The 19,077-nt window shown below is 43.1% G+C and overlaps 1 protein-coding gene across 1 annotated transcript in view; it reads right to left on the reverse strand.

Annotated features, from left to right (window-relative positions):
• Nucleotides 1-5,570: 5,570 nt before the first annotated feature.
• The window catches only part of CLSPN (claspin), a 38,473-nt gene continuing 24,966 nt past the window's right edge, over nucleotides 5,571-19,077 (reverse strand). The window contains exons 11-23 of the mRNA XM_017884425.1: nucleotides 17,856-18,055; nucleotides 17,358-17,512; nucleotides 16,531-16,757; nucleotides 15,245-15,356; nucleotides 13,339-13,414; nucleotides 13,022-13,125; nucleotides 8,715-8,879; nucleotides 8,486-8,607; nucleotides 7,805-7,932; nucleotides 7,397-7,502; nucleotides 6,740-6,822; nucleotides 6,316-6,477; nucleotides 5,571-6,011 (exon numbers count right to left, since the gene is read on the reverse strand). Of these exons, the coding sequence (XP_017739914.1) occupies nucleotides 5,901-6,011; nucleotides 6,316-6,477; nucleotides 6,740-6,822; nucleotides 7,397-7,502; nucleotides 7,805-7,932; nucleotides 8,486-8,607; nucleotides 8,715-8,879; nucleotides 13,022-13,125; nucleotides 13,339-13,414; nucleotides 15,245-15,356; nucleotides 16,531-16,757; nucleotides 17,358-17,512; nucleotides 17,856-18,055 (1,751 nt within the window). The 3' untranslated portion in view covers nucleotides 5,571-5,900. The remainder of the gene's footprint in view (nucleotides 6,012-6,315; nucleotides 6,478-6,739; nucleotides 6,823-7,396; nucleotides 7,503-7,804; nucleotides 7,933-8,485; nucleotides 8,608-8,714; nucleotides 8,880-13,021; nucleotides 13,126-13,338; nucleotides 13,415-15,244; nucleotides 15,357-16,530; nucleotides 16,758-17,357; nucleotides 17,513-17,855; nucleotides 18,056-19,077) is intronic.

Consider the following 19,077-nt stretch of genomic DNA (forward strand, 5'->3'; position numbering starts at 1 on the left):
GGGATGTTAATGGTCAGAGAAGGCGTCTCTGAGGAAATTAGGCTTAAGTTAACACCCTGAAAATTATGCATCAGTCAGACAAAGAGGGAGGATGTAGAGGAGGGCATTCCAGGAAAAGAGGACACTTTAGATGCTCCTGAGGCTGCACGTCATGAGAAAGAAGAGTAGACAGGAGGTTGGGAGGCAGAGCTATATCATGTATCGGCCAAGAGGAGTTTGAACTTTGAGTGCAGTGGAAGACATTAAAAGATTTTAAGTAGGGAAGTATCATCTTCCAAATTACATTTATATAAAGGTCACCTCTGGCTGCTGTGCAGATTGGATGGAAGGGAAGCAAAAACAGAAGTGGGGAGGTCAGGAGGCTATAGTAGGACCCTGGAAAGAAATGATGGAATATTGGACCAGGGTGCTGGCCATAGAGCTGGAAGAAATGAACTGATTCAAGATGCAGTTTGGAAGTAGAAATAATAGAACTTGGAGACTGATTACAGGATTAAGGAAGGGGTCGAGAATGCTCTTCAGGTTTCCAGTCTGAATGACTGGATATATGGAGGTACCTTTTACTGAAATGGCAAATACAGGAGGAAGAGCAGGTTTTTAGAGAAAATCACATTTTCATGTTAAGTTTGAGATATTTTTTTTTTTTTGAGATAGAGTTTCACTCTTGTTGCCCAGGCTGGAGTGCAATGGTGCAATCTCAGCTCACTGCAACCTCCACCTCCCAGGTTCAAGCAATTCTCCTGCCTCAGCCTCCCAAGCAGCTGGAATTACAGGCATGCCCGGCTTATTTTGTATTTTTAGTAGAGACGGGGTTTCTCCATGTTGGTCAGGCTGGTCTCAAACTCCCAACCTCAAATGATTCACCTGCCTCCGCCTCCCAAAGTGCTGGGATGACAGGTGTGAGCCACCATGCCCGGCCAAGTTTGAGATATTTGAGAAACAATGGGCCTTTAAGAAGTGGCCTACAAAATATGATATAATTGTGATACTGGTAATTTCTTTCTTTCATTCTCAAAGGAGGTGAATTTCTTTTTTTCTGGGAGCTACTGGCAATTTCTTATGCTTACAGAGTGGCGCTTGACATAATGCACTGACATACATTTTCCAACTGAAGCCCCCCAGCAACTCTGAGACAGCCATGACTTACTATCCTCATTTTATAAACAGAGGCTGTGAAAGGTGTAGTGTTATTTATTCAAACTGTGGTAGGCACCACTACATTCCAAACTGTGTGCCAGGCCATGAGTAGGATATAAGGGTAGAAGATACAATACCATCTCAAGGATGACATAATCAAATAGTATCATGGGAACGAACACTCCTCCCAGAAATACTCTCCTCTATCCTTAGGTGCACAAATCTCAGGACAGGATGCCCCAAGAGTGATTAGACATAACCCTAGGAGATAAAACCAAAACACCCCTAAAAGTCTTCCAGCCTGAGCATTAGAAACTCTCAAAGTGAGCAGAAGTTTGTAGAGAAGCAGTTGAGAAAATGAGGGATGCCAGAGATCTGAGCACCTTGTCTCTAGAGCTTTGGTGAATAAACTCTTACGGTTTATGGAAGAGACCCTAGTATGGCTGTGCAACTGTGAATTAATGAGATGAAATTAGAGACCTGTTTAAAGAGGTTAATACCATGTATCCCTACTCAAGCATATGGAACAAGGAAGAAACAAAAAGATTGACTGACACTGAGCATACCCTATCTCCCACACTCCTGGGCTCTGATCCCTCCAAATATGTAATTTCCAAGCTAGTGGAGCTGAGTCCTCCTGCGAGCCATAGTGTCAGGTCCTGGGGCTTCAATTTCATTAAAACATAGCTGATACTGCTGGCTCAGTGCTTTGGGCAAAGGGCATAAGGGTCAGATCAAAACTGTCCATTTCAATGCTGTTACCAAGATCAAGGCTTAGCTTACTTTATAGCAGCTATCCTGGCATAAGAAAAAGTAACCCAGAGTTTAAGACTCAAGTTTTCTTTCTCCAAAGAGGGCTTTCTCCCAGGAGCCTCAATCAGAAACCATTTTCTTTCTTTCTTTCTTTTTTTGAGAGGGAGTCTCACTCTGTTGCTCATGCTGGAGTAGAGTGGTGCAATCTCAGCTCACTGCAACCTCCACCTCACAGGTTCAAGCAATTCTCCTGTCTCAGCCTCCCAAGTAGCTGGGACTAAAGGCACCTGCCACCACCACGCCTGGCTAATTTTTATATTTTTAGTAGAGACGGGGTTTCACCTTGTTGGTCAGTCTGGTCTCCAACTTCTGACCTCAGGTGATCCAGCCACCTCGGCCTCCCAAAGTGCTGGGATTACAGATGTGAGCCACCACGCCGGGCCCAGAAACCATTTTCTCCCTGGATTTCTCAGGCACAAATTTTCTTTCTTCCCTTTCTTTCCTTTCTTTCTTTCTTTCCTTCCCTCCGTCCCTCCCTCCCTCCCTCCCTTCCTTCCTTTCCTTTTTTTTAAAATAGAGTCAGGGTTTCACCATGTTGCCCAGGCTGGTCTCGAACTCCTGAGTTTAAGCAATGCACCCACCTCAGTATCCTAAAGTGCTGGGATTACTGGCGTGAGCCATCGCCACCTGGCTGAATTTTCTTATCCTCAGTTGTCAATTCCAATTGTCTTTTCCATCTCTCCCTAAAACACATGTAGGGAAACAAGAGGGGAGAAATATCTAGCCTTCCTGCTCAGTTCTCTTTGGCCCAGCAAAGGCCACCTTGCCTTGGGTACTGTTGAGAGAGTTCAAAGAAAGAGGCAAAAACACTTATCTTGAACCCATGGATAAAATGAAGTACATACAAACTCAGTTAAAGAGAAAGGCCAATCAAAGCTGTACCAGGCTGGCATGGTGGCTGAGCCTGTGACCCCAGCATTTTGGGAGGCCAAGGTGGGAGGATTACTTGAGGCCAGGAGCTCAAGATCAGCTGGGGCAACACAGCAAGACCCTGTCTCTACTAAAATAAAATAATTAACTGGGCATGGTGGCATGTGCCTGTAATGTGGCCCAGCTCTTCCAAAGGTTGAGGAAGGAGGATGCTGAAGCCCAGGAGATCAAGGGTACAGTGAACTATGATTGTGCCATTGCACTCTAACCTGGGCAACAGAATGAGACTGTCTCTAAAAATAATTTTTTTTTAAAAAAAAGAGCTGTAATAGAAGGTACCATTTATGTAAACTCAGTTATCCTCTTCACCTGAGCTGAACCCAAACCACTTGGTAAGTTAACTTGATCAATTCACTAGGACTGAGAAGCCAGTGAGGGTACAATTGCAGCAGCCTCTCACTTTAGACCCAGAGGGTTTCCCTGGGATGAAGATAACCTGAAAATGAAATGCTCCTCAAGGTTAGACAGGCACTGACCTAAGAATGAACATTGAAGCTGGACAGCAAATCTTCAAGGCATTAAGATTTATTGAAAAACTACATACATATTAAAACATCTTTATACACATTTCCCCCATTATAAGATTACAAATATACAAACATAAGTATTGTCAAAGTCAACATCTTGAGTATTAGAAAACTGGCTGGGTGCGGTGGCTCACACCTGTAATCCCAGCACTTTGGAAGGCTGAGACGGGTGGATCACCTCAGGTCAGGAGCTCAAGACCAGCCTGGCCAACATGGCGAAACCCCATCTCTACTGAAAATACACAAAATTAGCTGGGTGTGGTGGTGGACACCTGTAATCCCAGCTACTCAGGAGGCCAAGGCAGGAGAATTGCTGGAACCTGGGTAGCCTAGGAGACAGAGCCAGCCTATGTTGAAAAGAAAAAAGAGGCCGGGGCGCGGTGGCTCAAGCCTGTAATCCCAGCACTTTGGGAGGCCGAGACGGGTGGATCACCTCAGGTCAGGAGCTCAAGACCAGCCTGGCCAACATGGCGAAACCCCATCTCTACTGAAAATACACAAAATTAGCAGAGCCTAGCCAGGCGAGGTGCGGACCGGCTAGTAGTCCCAGCTACTCGGAGGCTGAGCAGGAGAAATGGCGTGAACCGGGAGGCGGAGCTTGCCAGTAACCTGAGATCCAGCCACTGCCCTCCAGCCTGGGTGACAGAGCGAGACTCCGTCTAAAAAAAAAAAAAAGAAATAAAGAAAAGAAAAGAAGAAAAGAGGAAAGAGGAAAGAAAAGAAAAACTGTAGAAAACCTACAACCTAATTGCATCAATTAAATTGGTGTTCCCATCTCCCAGTAAAAAACTGGAACACTCTCTTCCACCTTCCCAAGGCCAGGTCCCGACACTGAAACCACAGTATTCACATGGAATGTTTTTCGAAAGCAGCATTGATGCTCAGTTCTGAGGGGAAAAACATTTATCTAAAATTCTAAGAAGCTTGTGGTAGTTCAGGGCAAATGGAGAATGATGGCAATTCTCTTCAATAATATTTTTTAAAATTCCATGGTGGTCTTCTCTCAAAATTAGTAAAGAAATACTGAAATGTCGATTGACTAGTGAGGGCAATGTATGTAAGCCAGGAGAATGCAATAAATAATGGTTATGTTTCTTCTTGTCAAACCCAGAAGGGAGGTCTTTGAACAACAGTGCTTCAAATTGAGAACAGTGCTTCAGTCCCAGGGAAGGTCTCTCTGCCTCATAGACTGTGGTGGACAAACAGTGGATATAACGCTTTATCTTCATCCCCAAGCTCCAGAAAATTAGAGCCAGTCTTTCTGACTTGGGTACCAGTTTAAGTCCTTATTAAGCAGCAAAAATTAATTCAAAATTTGATGCTGGCTTGGGAAGAAGCATACAGGAAAATGAAAGGGGTAAGAGTAATACAGCAGCCCATCTATTGGTTCCTAGGTCCTCTGTCTAATAAATCTTTCTTTTGGCTGGGCACAGTGTGGTTCATGCCTGTAATCTCAGCACTTTGGGAGGCTGAGGCAGCTGGATCACTTGAGGTCAGGAGTTCGAGACCAGCCTGGCCAACATGGTGAAACCCTGTCTCCACTAAAAATACAAAAAATAGCCAGGTGTGGTGGCATGCGCCTGTAGTCTCAGCTACTTGGGAGGCTGAGACAGGAGAATCACTTGAACCCGGGAGGCAGAGGCTGCCATGAGCCAAGATGCGCCACTGCATTCCAGACTAGGCAACAAAGTGAGACTGTCTCAAAAAAAAAAAAAAAAAAGAAAAGAAATCTTTCTTTCACTGAACCCTGGTCATCATGGTACATATATCATGGGTGTAAAGGAGTCATTGTGGTACTGATTTTCACTGTTTAATCTGTAATGTCACACTTTTCCCTACTCTTCCTCTTCCAACCACTTCTATCACAAAGAGATATTAACCCAGAAAGCTGCTAGGATAAAATGTCAAACGTTTAATGGAAGAAGTGAAACCTAACCCAAGGCCAGGTGCGGTGACTCATGCCTGTAATCCCAGCATTTCGCGGGGCCGAAGCGGGTGGATCATTTGAGGTCAGGAGTTCAAGACCAGCCTGGCCAACATAGTGAAACCTTGTCTCTACTAAAAATACAAAAACTAGCTGGGCATATCGGCACACGCCTGTAATGCCAGCTACTTGGGAGACTGAGGCAGGAGAATTGCTTGAACCTGGGAGATGGAGGTTGCGGTGAGCCGAGATCATGCCACTGCACTCCAGCCTGGGCAACAGAGTGAGACTCCATCTTAAAAAAAAAAAACAAACCTCACCCAAGTATTCCATTAGTTGTTGATGTTGTAAATACTGCAGAATTGAGATCAGTGGCCAATCCAGGGAATAATACTAGGAAAAGAGAAGTCCAGAGCTGTGCAGTAGAAAGAACAGGAATTTCTGTCTGCAGTCTTATTGCATTGATTATGAAGGAAGGAAGGATCGTTGGCTTGAGTGTCAATTCCAATTTTCAGTGCTAGGAACTTCTCAAAGCAGTCTCAATGTAGATTTTGGCAACTTTGATGGTGTTAGCTCTCCAAGTATTTGAAGATGCTTCGCTTCAATCCTGAAGTGCTATCTTCTGTTTTGAGGCGCTTAGGTGAAGGAGAAGTCATGAAAGATGGACCCCTTCTCTTTACCTAGAGAGCAGGGGGAGTCAGAGCCAGCTTAAGACCTTCATACAAGTACTTACCTTTAATTAGCTCTCAAGCAACTCATAAATTGTGGATGATTAACAACAGAAAAAAAGAAAGATAAACTTTCTAGGCAAGTTTAAAAGTTGATTACCTACTAGGGGTAGCAATTCTCTTGTACCTTATCGGGGAGTGCAAAATTTCAACATTGCAGCATAAAGGGGTTAAGCCAGAATTTTTGTTTTTAAATATAAATAAATAAATAAATTCTGGTTTGGGAAGCCACCATATTAGTTCTCAAATTCCATACCTGAGACTTAGACGATTCCTTTGCCGCCTCAGCCTTGACAGGAGAAAGTGTATGAAAGACAAAGTTTCTTGAATTTCGAGGAGCACTGGGGTTACGGTCAGAGAGAGCAGCCAGTTTCTGAAGCACAGCTTTGGGCTGGTTTAGCAGTGAGCCTGTCTTCACCTGAGGAAAAAAGAGTCATCTGGTATCAAATCCCAAGTGCCAACTAAAGAATGAAAAGTCCTTCCCTCCCTGCTTCCCCCTAGATATTGAGGGTACATATTCCTACCCTATTCAAATAGAAAATAAATAGCAGACTCTTTGACATTAACTCTTTCCCTGCAGCCACCTCCTTCCTCTAATGACAAAGGCTATTCCCTAAGCTGGACCTGGGCGTTTATAACCTGTAGACCATGATGTCAGATTAACAAGGTTCCCAACCAACCTGTTGAGCACTTCCCGGTCTGATGGCTTCAAAAGGATTTCTGAGCAAAGACTTTGATTCCTGAATAACCATAGGGCGACTGGCTGGAAAGAAAAGACAGAGAGGCCTATTCTGGGAAAAGCTGATTAGAATTACTTTTAACTCTAAACAAGTTAAGAAATCTTGTAACTAAATCAATATGCTAAAGCCATGGGAACTCTGTTCTATATAATGGTAACTTTGAAACTATAATAATTGGCTCCAAGAAGAGACACAACTAAGTTGAACAGTAATCATTTAAGAAAAACAGAAGTGGTAAGTGTATGGAATAGAGAAGAGCTTTCTGGAGTTAAATATTCCTGGATTCAAATCCCACCTCTAACACTTAGGTATACATATAATCCTGGGCAACTAAATAGAGAAAGCCAGAATTAACTACTCTGAGCCTTAGAACATAAAGTAAAACCAGCCACATATACTCACAAATACAGTCTCTACTGCCCAATAGTCTAAAGTCTAAGTACACGGTCTCCCACCACCTCTGAGAAACCTCTTTAAGACAGTATTAGACACAAGCTTATGATTAAGCTGCAATAGCTCCTGAAGGTTAGAGTCACCTCCAAAGCTCTACCACTAACAATCCAAGGGGCTAGACCTTAAGGAGAAACAAGAGCTCACCATTCTTCTGCAGTGCTTTGGCTGTAACTTTCTTGGCCAGTATCATAAACTGACTGTCCTCCCCAATTTCTTCTTCTTCTTCAGTTGTAATTTTCCCCTGCTGTGCCTGAAAAAAAAATTATACAGCATTAAAAAAAGTTTATAGCCTTCCTAAATAGTATGGCCTGGATTGTGAATCTAGAGTTCCTGGGATATTTGTTTTCCTTTTTGCAGCCTTTGCTGTTTTAGACAAAAAAAATTAATCTTAGACAAACACGAAGAGAACTGTCCATGGTATAGCCTTCTCAAAACACAAAAGATAGCTCGAGGATTAAAAAAGATAGCAATATGCTGCCTAAGATTTTGAAACTATCATGACAAGCTAAGTGACAGTCTCATAAACTAGGGTCAGAGTAGATGAACTCCTACCATGTCCCGAAGCCACTGTTCTCGTTCAATTCGCTCCTTCCTCCACCTGGCTTCTGACTCATCAAGCTGTTCTTCAGTCTGATCATCATCAGAGTCTCTGTGGAACAAGTCCATCTGGGAAGCATCATCTAAACAAAGAGTGAAGGTAATCAGCATTCGGCAGTCCTCATAGGAGAGGGTGCTTGGACAGACAAAAAATAAACCCTTATCATTTACTATATAATGATGTAAACTTTTCCCATCCTCTAACAGAAAACAACAGTTACAACTAGGTCTTCACATAGCCTGTTATGGTTTTGCTTGCCATTTGCCATCTGCAACTGGACAAATGTGAATTATAACTGTTTGCTTTTTTTTTTTTTTGAGATGGAGTCTCACTCTGTCGCCCAGCCTGGAGTGCAATGGTGTGATCTCCACTCACTGCAACCTCTGTCTCCCGGGTTCACACAATTCTCCTGCCTCAGCCTCCTGAATAGCTGGGATTACAGGTGCATGCCATCACGTCCGGCTAATTTTTGTTACTTTTAGTAGAGATGGGGTTTCACCATGTTTTTCAGGCTGGTCTTGAACTCCTGACCTTGTGATCTGCCCACCTCTGCCTCCCAAAGTGTTGGGATTACAGGCGTGAGCCACCACACCCGGCCCGTTAGTGATTGCTTTTAAAGACAACAACCAGGATACCTATGTTTTTCCATCGAAACTTCCTCATTCGCCCAGGACCATCGCTGTGCAGATCCCCATCAGCAAGGTACCTCTCTTGGTATAAACGTAGCTGTCGCTTATCATCATCCAACATAGTTTTCCTGCAACAGAAGAAATAGGGTGCTCAAAACAAGGACCATTCTGGCTGGTTATAGGGCTTGTCTTAAGATGTACCCTATTACTCAGAAGGGCTTGTTGGGATACTGACATGTGTATTTTCTTGATTTGACTCTGTAGTTCCTCATCAGAAGGAAGTACTTCATCAATTACGTCCTCTTCATATTCATCAATTTCTTCCCCATCATACTCATCTTCACTTCCCACATCACTTCCTGACACCTCTGCCTCATCCTCCAGGTATTTCCTCAATCTCCTAGAAAGCAATTTTGAGGATTAGAAAATGCAACAATGAATATACTCACAGAATATGGAAGCAGAGAAAAGCAGAACACAGAGCCACTTCTAATAATAATAAACATAATACATTTGATAATATTTAAATTTTTTTGGTAATAGTGTCCTACTTATGATGGTTTGACTTAATGATTTTTCAACTTTACGATGACATGAATGTGATACGCACTTAGTATGCTTCTCAATTTACGATGGAGTTACAGCTAGATAAGCTGAAAGTGCATTTTCAACTTAGGATGGATTGATCAGGATATAGCCCCATTGTAAGATGTGGAGCATCTATATATAAAAGTTGATCACTTAATATGTCTTGTGTGCTAATAACTGTGCTTTACAGGCATTAACATATTATCTTAGGAATGGATACTATTATTCTCTTCATTTTACAGTTGAGGGAATTGAGCCTTGGAAAGATTAAATTTACCCAAGGTCACATAGCTAGAAGGTAGCAGAGCCTGGATTCAACTTAGATTGGGTGATTTGAAAGCCAGAAAACTCTTAATCTCTTCTACATGTATTAGAATACCTGCTGGAAGTTCAACTATTCTGTTTTGCATTTGAGCACACCAGCTTTACGAGACAAACTAGAGATGGTGTGGTGTAGAAAGGTAATAAACTGGGACCTTCTTACAGCCTAACAAATCTTGACCCCCACATCAGAAGGAAGACTGAGGCTCAGAGCTCCTGGTAAAACGACTACTAGTTACTTCTTTTGACTTCAGCTCCCCTTGAGAACAAATCTCTTGTCACCCTGGATTCAGTCATCTTGGTCCCATGTGGTCCAAAATGGCAGAATTTTGGTGGCTTTCTAAAAACTGATTTTTATCAAAGACCTATACTGTATTATTATTTTTTTTTTTGAGATGAAGTCTTGCTCTGTCGCCCAGGCTGGACTGCAGAGACGCCATCTCGGCTCACTGCAACCTCCACCTCCTGGGTTCAAGTGATTCTCATGCCTCAACCTCCCAAGTAGCTGGGATTACAGGTGCGTGCCACCATGCCTGGCTAATTTTTGTTTTTTTAGTAGAGATAGGGTTTCACCATGTCGGCCAGGGTGGTCTTGAACTCCTGACCTCAGGTGATCTGTCTGCCTCACCCTTCCAAAGTGCTGGGATTACAGGCGTGAGCCACCACGCCCAGCCTACACTGTATTTTCTTAAAGCTAAGTTGTTCTAAATCCTAGGGTTCCTGGAAAATTCCTTCAGGGGCCACTAGTCACTAAGTTTCCCAAACTTCCCACTTACTGTCTTTAAACAGTTCAACTTTTATCTGTTATTCTTTAAAAGATTTTATTTAAACAAAGAGCTCTGCAGATAAGAACCACTACCTTAGAAAAATCTATGGATGACCTAAAGCTTTATGAGAGTTCATTTGACAGGTGACAAATTAGAACCCAAAGTGAATCTTAACAGAATGAAATTATGGGATAAAAGCAACCATATAAATCTAATAGGGATCAATATGATATCCTATATGTGAATTCCAAATCATTCACATACAATATAATATTAAATACCTATAAGAATTGTCTTTATAAAACTTTTTAACATCATAGGAAAATGTTTCTGGATATGCTAATTAGAGAAAAAATTCAAAAGTATACATATAAAAGATTGTACAAATCTCAACTATATAAAATATACGCATAAAAAAGATTAAGAGGAACTAACTAACTTTCATTTACATCCTGGATGGTGGACATGGATAACTTTTTATTTATATCTTTCTGTATTCTTTTTTTTGGGGGGGTGGGAGGAATGGAGTTTCTCTTGTTGCCCAGGCTGGAATGCAATGGCACAATATCAGTTCACTGCACCCTCCACCTCCCAGTTCAAGCGATTCTCCAGCCTTGCCTCCTGGGATTACAGGCACTGGCCACACGCTTGGCTAATTTTGTATTTTTTTTTTTTTTTTTTTTGAGATGGAGTCTCGCTCTATCGCCCAGGCTGGAGTGCAGTGGCCGGATCTCAGCTCACTGCAGGCTCCGCCTCCCGGGTTTACGCCATTCTCCTGTCTCAGCCTCCCGAGTAGCTGGGACTACAGGCACCTGCCACCTCGCCCGGCTAGTTTTTTGTATTTGTTTTTTTAGTAGAGATGGGGTTTCACAGTGTTAGCCAGGATGGTCTCGATCTCCTGACCTCGTGATCCACCCGTCTCGGCCTCCCAAAGTGCTGGGATTACAGGCTTGAGCCACCGCGCCCGGCCTAATTTTGTATTTTTAGTAGAGATGGGTTCTTGCCATGTTGGCCAGGCTGGTCTCGAACTCTTGACCTCAGGTGATCCACCCGCCTCAGCTTCCCAAAGTGCTGAGATTAAAGGCATAGACTACTGCACCTGGTTTGTATTCTTTTAAATATCCTAAAATAAATATTTTACTTTCATGACCAGAACAACATATCAAAAAAATAAGCTGGGCCGGCTGGGTGGGGTGGCTCACGCCTGTAATCCCAGCACTTTGGGAGGCCAAGGCGGGCAGATTATGAGGTCAAGAGATCGAGACTATCCTGACCAACATAGTGAACCCCGTCTCTACTAAATATACAAAAATTAGCTGGGTGTGATGGCACGTACCTATAGGCTCAGCTACTCGGGAGGCTGAGGCAGGAGAATCGCTTGAACCCAGGAAGCGGAGGTTGCAGTGAGCCAAGATCATGCCACTGCTCTCCAGCCTGGAGAGCAAGACTCCATCTCAAAAAGAAAAGGCTGGGCCTGGTGGCTCATGCCTGTAATCCCAGACTTTGGGAAGCTGAGGCAGGAGGATCACTTGAGGCCAGGAGTTTAAGACCAGCCTGGGAACAAAGCAAGGCCCCATCTCTACAAAAAGTAAAAAGAATTAGCCAGGTGTGGTGGCACATGCCTGTAGTCCCAGCTACTTGGGAAGCTGAGGCAGGAGGATTTAAGTTAAAAAGTGGCAAACTGGCCGGGCGCGGTGGCTCATGCCTGTAATCCCAGCACTTTGGGAGGCTGAAGACGGGCGGATCACGAGGTCAGGAGATCGAGACCATCCTGGCTAACACGGTGAAACCCCGTCTCTACTAAAAATACAAAAATTAGCCGGGCATGGTGGTGGGCACCTGTAGTCCCAACTACACGGGAGGCTGAGGCAGGAGAATCGTGTGAACCTGGGAGGTGAAGCTTGCAGTGAGTGGAGATCGCACCACTGCACTCCGGCCTGGGCAACAGAACGAGACTCCGTCTCAAAAAAAAAAAAGTGGCAAACTATTAACTTGACTGTTAGGGGAGATTTTACCTAATCTAAGTTGAATCCAGGCTCTGCTACCTTCTAGCTATGTGATCTTGGGTAAATTTAATCTTTCTGAGGCTCAGTTCCTTCAACTGTAAAATGAGGAGAATAGTACTCACTCATAATTTTTTTTTTTTTGAGATGGAGTCTTGCTCTATTACCCAGGCTGGAGTGCAATGGGGTAATCTTAGCTCACTGTAACCTCCACCTCCCGGATTCAAGCCATTCTCCTGCCTCAGCCTCCCAAGTAGCTGGCACTACAGGCGCCTGGAACCATGCCTGGCTAATTTTTGTATTTTATTTTGTATTTTGTATTTTTAGTAGAGAGGGTTTCACCATGTTGGTCACTCTGGTCTCAAACTCCTGACCTCAAGTGATATGCCTGCCTTGGCCTCCCAAAGTGCTGGGATTACAGGCCTGAGCCACTGCACGCTGCATAAGATAATATGTTAATGCCTGTAAAGCACAGTTATTAGCACACAGGACATATTAAATGATCAAATATATATATATATTTTTTGAGACAGAGTCTTGCTCTGTCACCCAGGCTGAAATGCAGTGGTGTGATCTCGGCTCACTGCAAATCCACCTCCTGGGTTCAAGCAATTCTCTCTGCCTCAGCTTCCCAAGTAGCTCGGACTACAGGCACCTGCCATCACATCTTGCTAATTTTTATATTTTTTAGTAGAGACAGGGTTTCACCATGTTGGCCAGGCTGGTCTTGAACTCCTGACCTCAGGTGATCCGCCTGCCTCAGCCTCCCAAAGTGCTGGGATTACAGGCACAAGCCACCATGCCTGGCCTAGTGACCAACTTTTAAATACACCTGAAGGAATGGACATATTAATAACACCTACATTTGCCTTTTCAACTTCTCAGATCGATTCAGGAGTTCTTCTTCATCATCATCTTCGTGGTCTTCCAGTGCCAGGTCTTCATTACCAGAGTCACTGTGTTCATCCTACAAAATCAGCATCATATCCAAATTAAGCAGAATAAAATGTGTCCTCCACAAAAAAAGGATTTATAAACATCTGCCCAAACACCTCATTCTAGGAAATTGTTTCTGATAAGATGCCAAACTTAGAATTCTCAAGAACTGAGGGGAAAAAAACACTTGAGGGCAGCAATACATGGAGTTCAGTTATGATTACTTTGTTCCCTTCATACTCACCTCATCAGTATCAAACTCATTATCATTTGAGACAAGCTGGAAGTCTCCAAATTCCTCCTCCTCGTCTTCCTCTTCCCTGAAATGTAAATCAATGAATCAATAAATAAGTTGTTGAAAGCAAACTACAAGTAGTCAGCCAAGTTAGGAATTAAAAAAAATTTTGTGTAATTTTTTTTTTTTTTCTCTGAGACAGTCTTGGTCTCTTATACCACCTGGAGTACAGTGGCACCATCTCAGCTCACTGTAACCTCCACCTCCAGGGCTCAAGTGATCCTCCCACATCAGCCTCCTGAGTAGCTGGGACTAGAGGTACAAAGCCACCATGGTCAGCTAATTTTTGTATTTTTTGTAGAGACAGATTTCACCATGTTGCTCAGGTTCGTCTTGAATTCTGGGCTCAAGCAATCTGCTCGCCTTGGGCTCCCAAAGTACTGGGATTATAGGTATGAGACACCTCACCTGGCCAAATTTAAAACTTCTATTATCACCAAAAATCTCTTCAAGAAACAGGAAGAAAATTTTTTAAATTTTCAATTGTGGTAAAATACACATAATATAAAATTTGCCTTTTTAATAATCTTTCTATAGTTCAGTAGTATTAAGTACATTCATATTGTTGAGCAATCTCCAGAACTCTTTTCGGCTTGCAAAGCCAAAACTGTATACCCATTAAACTCTCCGTTTCCCCATAACCTCAGTCTCTGGCAACCACCATTCTACCTTCTGTCTCTATGCATTTGACTACTCTAAGTACCTCATGTAAGTGGACTCATACAGTATTTGTCTTTTGGTGACTGGCTTATTTCTTTTAGCATAACATCCTAAGGTTCATCCATGTTGTAGCAAGTGTCAGAACTTCCTCTTTTTTTGAGACAGGGTCTTGCTCTGATGCCCAGAGTGCAGTGGCACAATCATGTTATAGGGATGGGGTTTTGCCATATTATCCAGGCTGGTCTCAAACTCCTAAGCTCAAGTGATACACCCACCTCAGCCTCCCAAAGTGTTGGGATTACAGGTGTGAGCCACCATGCCCAGCCAGAATTTCCATTTTAAGGTTGAATATTCCATTGCATATATATATACATTTTGTTTACCCATTCATCTGCCAATAAACATAGGTTGCTTTCATGTTTTGACTACTTACTATGAATAATGCTGCTTTGAACATGGGGGTGCAAATATCTGTTCAAGTCCTGCTTTCACTTTTTTGGGGTACAGATGAAGAAGTGAAATTGCTGGATCATATGGTCATACTATTTTTATTTTATTTATTTATTTATCTATTTTGAGACAGAGTTTTGCTCTTATTATCCAGGTTGGAGTGCAATGGCATGACCTTGGCTCACTAAAACACCTGCCTCCCGGGTTCAAGCAATTCTCTTGCTTCAGCCTCCCAAGTAGCTGGGATTACAGGCATGTGCCACCATGCCCAGCTAATTTTTTGTATTTAGTAGAGACAGAGTTTTACCACATTGGTCAGGCTGGTCTCAAACTCCTGACCTCAGGTGATCCACCACACCTGGCCTCTATTTTTAATTTTTGAGAAGCCATCATACTTTCCCTAGCAGCTGCACTATTTTACATTCTCACCAATAGTACACAAGGTTTCCAGTTTCTCCACATTCTCACTAACACTCTTTGAGTTTTTTGATAAAAGTCATCTTAATGGGTGTCTCACTGTGGTTTTAATTGGCATTTCCCTATTAATGATATTAAATATCTTTCATATTCTTGCCTTTTTTACCCTGTTCTCCACCAAAGCATTATAATTTGCTTACTAGGCATATATGAGACTCAAATCCACTGCAAGATTCTCAGAAAAGGTGCAAAGCCCTTAAGATGATCAGTTATTTTGATTTTATCAAAAGGCCAGGCCTTCCCAAGTTCCCAGCAATCTGAGACTTACTTGTCTGTTGGAAAAGAGCCTGAGCAAAGAGCAAGTGCTTCTTCCATTGGATCACCCATGCTGCTCTCCTTCTCCTGCTTATTTAACTCTGATGAGGCCGGAGTGGAGGCATCTACATCACAACAAGGAAAAAATGTGTCACCAAGGAATGATAGCTTTATACTCTTTTCCCAGCCATCTAAAGTCATGCCAGCTCGATACAGTTCTAAGGTAAGCTTGCCAAGAAGAACCTACCATCTATTCATTTAACAAATCCTTATTTAGTGCTTACTATGTGCCATATGTGCCAGGCCACCAGGGATACAGTAATGAACAAACCACTATCCCAGATCTCATAGAGCTTATGTTCAGTCTAGCAGTTGTGTGCGTTGGGGGCAGGGGACAGGAAGTAAGTTAACATTTATGTGAAATTTATTATACATCCGACATTGTTCTAAACTTTGTACATACATTAATCATAAATGATATCTCATATGGGCAAAGCTAAAGCAGTCTTTTCTTTTTGAGACAGAGTCTCTCTCTGTTGCCCAGGCTGGAGTGCAGTGGCACGATCTCAGCTCACTGCAACCTTCGCCTCTGGGGTTCAAGCAATTCTTCTGTTTCAGCCTCCCAAGTAGCTGGGATTACAGGCACGGGCTACCGCGCCCAGATAATTTTTTGTATTTTAGTAGAGACAGGGTTTCACCTTGCTACCCAGGCTGGTCGCAAACTCCTGAGTTCAGGCAGTCCACCCGCCTTGGCCTCCCAAAGTGCTGGGATTACAGGCATGAGCCACCGTGTGTGGCCTAAAGTAGTCTTAAGTTGATACTTTACCACTCTAAGAAAGTAAAATTTCTAAATGTCAGGGCACTAAGCAGTGAATTCAATTTATATAGATTCCATCACAGTCCTGTTTTCTGTGAACTTTTCACCTGAGGTTAAGGGGCTTCTTCTCTTTCTTTCTTTTTTTCTATTTTTAGGCAGGGTCTCTGCCACCCAGGCTGGAGTGCAGTGGTGTGATCTCGGCTCACTGCAACCTTTACCTCCCAGGCTCAACATATCCTCCTAAGTAGCTAGGACCACAGGCACGTGCCACCATGTGTAGCTAATTTTTTTTTCCGTAGAGATGGGGATTTGCCATGTTGCCCAGGCTGGTCTCAAACTTCTGAGCTCAAGCGATCCATCCAACTCAGCCTCCCAAAGTTCTAGGATTACAGGCGTGAGCCACCCCACCCGCCCAGGGAATTCTTTTCAAGGACACTGAGACTTGGGTGTGGTAAGCCTGATGCTCTCTGTTGGATATTTACCCTGAGAAGTGAATTTTCCTGAACAAAGGTTCAGAAGTTCCTCCATGTTCTCTTTCTTGTCACTCTTTCTGGGTAGATGTTTTTCAGTCTGAGATGTAAACTTTCCAGTACACAAATCCAACAGCTCATCCATGTTGGCATCCATGGCATTCTCATCCATACTGGCCAATGGCAATCGAGGTTTCAAAGCTTGGTACTGATCCCTGTGGTTTCTAACATTTAAGAACCTAAGAGCCAATAAGCACAACGAATAGTGTAAAAAATTCCTCAGAGAAATGGCAAAGTAGGGGGTGAAAAACCTCTGAATTAATTTCCAACACCAGTTAAAAGCTGAATCTCAAACTAGAAAGCAAAAGATTCAAACTTTAGGCTTGTGTTAATCTAAAGAGGGAGGGAAAAGTTTTGTGAAAGAATAAAATGTTACTCAGAAGGTAAAGTGTAAAGGATAACTTTTAGCTTCAGATGATGTTAGAGCAGGGCTTGGCATTATGTCCTGTAATGTGCCACCAGTCTGTGAATTCTCAGCCTTACCCAACAATAATAACATAGCAGGATGGATACAGGGAAATTTGATGACCTTACAATACAAGATCTATGCATTTCAAGTAAGACAGAAATTGAAGGACCAGAATGTTAGCAAGAGCTATTTATGTTTATTTTCTGGACAGACTTTGTTCAAACTTATAGAATGTAATACTAATGGTCTGTACACCTTCTCTTTCTCAGAAGAGAAAGCACAGATGGAGTGACAGAAGCTTACTTATTTTTAAACAAAATTAAGCAGTACCCAGAACCATTCCCGCCCACAGAAACACAAAACTACCTACCCATCTGCATCCAACAGTTGGCTCTGAGTGTCATCTTCTAAACAGAACTGGAAGTCTCCTGCTCCTAGGAAAAGTGTCTTAGGCTCTGGGGAGGCGTTATACAGATCCTGGGAATCCTCTATGGGAAGTGAAGGCTCAGACAGTTTCCCTGAACTCTGGCACGCAAACAAAAACAAACAATAACAAAACATTTTACAAGTGTCATTCATTTTCATGACAACAACAGAAGTTGCTATTTGCAATATTTAAGCTACTCTCAGGAAATTGCAATTGAGGAGGACAATACACAGCCATGAGAAGCATAAAGAAAAATACCTCCAAGAAAGTAAGAATACTGGATGAAGCTTGTTTTTAATACACAAAGGGGGTGGATTTTTTAAACTGAACACACATAAGCTCGGTACCAAAGTGGTGGGAGTTGGTTGGCTGGGACAAACTTTATTTAGCAATGTGGGAAGCAAAGAGAGGAGGAGATTAGAAAAACCATTACCATCTTACCTTAGAAGCTGAGCTGACCAAACTGGCTCGAAATAGCCCAGGGGAAGGAGATCTGAATCCTCCTGCTGTAGGGAAAACACTGGTCCCACGGCCTGTTTGTCTGTTGCAAGGCTGATAGGATGGAATCGTGGAGCCAATCAGCTCAAAGCTGCTATTGTGGCTGCTCTCCTTCGTTAGCAATGAACATGAATCATCCTCATCTAAAGAAAGAGAAACACCTTTTAAGTTCATGATTACAGAAATAAGGTGGATTTGTTTAGGAAAAAGAGTTGAGGATGAAACTGTCAGATAAAATTCATAGGCAAACCCCTCAAGTTATAAGTTCCAAAACATTAAGTTAAAGGTAAATTACAGTACTAAGATAGCATTATATAATCAGGGCTTATTACTCTGAGCTAAGTGACACTTGAAAGTTCTTTTTTTTTTTCTGAGATGGAGTCTCGCTCTGTCGCCCCAGTTGGAGTACAGTGGCGCGAATTCGGCTCACTGCAACCTCTGCCTCCTGGGTTCAAGTGATTCTCCTGCCTCAGCCTCCCAAGTAGCTAGGACTACAGGTGCATGCCACCACACCCAGCTAATTTTTTGTATTTTTAGTAGAGACAGGGTTTCACCATGTTAGCCAGGCTGGTCTCGATCTCCTGACCTCATGATCCGCCTGCCTCGGCCTCCCAAAGTGCTGGGATTACAGGCGTGAGCCACTGCGCCCAGCAGAAAGTTCTCTTCTTTCTCTTATCCTTCCTAATGCCTATGATCACACTCTTCATTATCCAAATAATTATTATTTTTTTATTTTTATTTTTATTTTTTTTGAGACAGAGTCTCGCTGTTGTCCAGGCTGGAGTGCAGTGGCGCAATCTCGTATCACTGCAAGCTCCGCCTCCTGGGTTCACGCCATTCTCCTGCCTCAGTCTCCCAAGTAGCTGGGACTACAGGCGCCCACCACCATGCCCGGCTAATTTTTTGTATTTTTAGTAGAGATGGGGTTTCACCCTGTTAGCCAGGAAGGTCTCAATCTCCTGACCTTGTGATCCGCCCACCTCGGCCTCCCAAAGTGCTGAGATTACAGGCATGAGCCACCACGCCCAGCCTATCCAATCAATTATACATCTTCCTTTGATCTACATATAGAAATATTTCATTGCTGGCTCAAGCCTGTAATCCCAGCACTTTGGGAGGCCGAGACGGGCGGATCACGAGGTCAGGAGATCGAGACCATCCTGGC

The sequence above is a fragment of the Rhinopithecus bieti genome, unplaced genomic scaffold (assembly GCF_001698545.2).
Source record: "Rhinopithecus bieti isolate Rb0 unplaced genomic scaffold, ASM169854v2 scaffold_13029, whole genome shotgun sequence".
Taxonomy (NCBI): domain Eukaryota; kingdom Metazoa; phylum Chordata; class Mammalia; order Primates; family Cercopithecidae; genus Rhinopithecus; species Rhinopithecus bieti.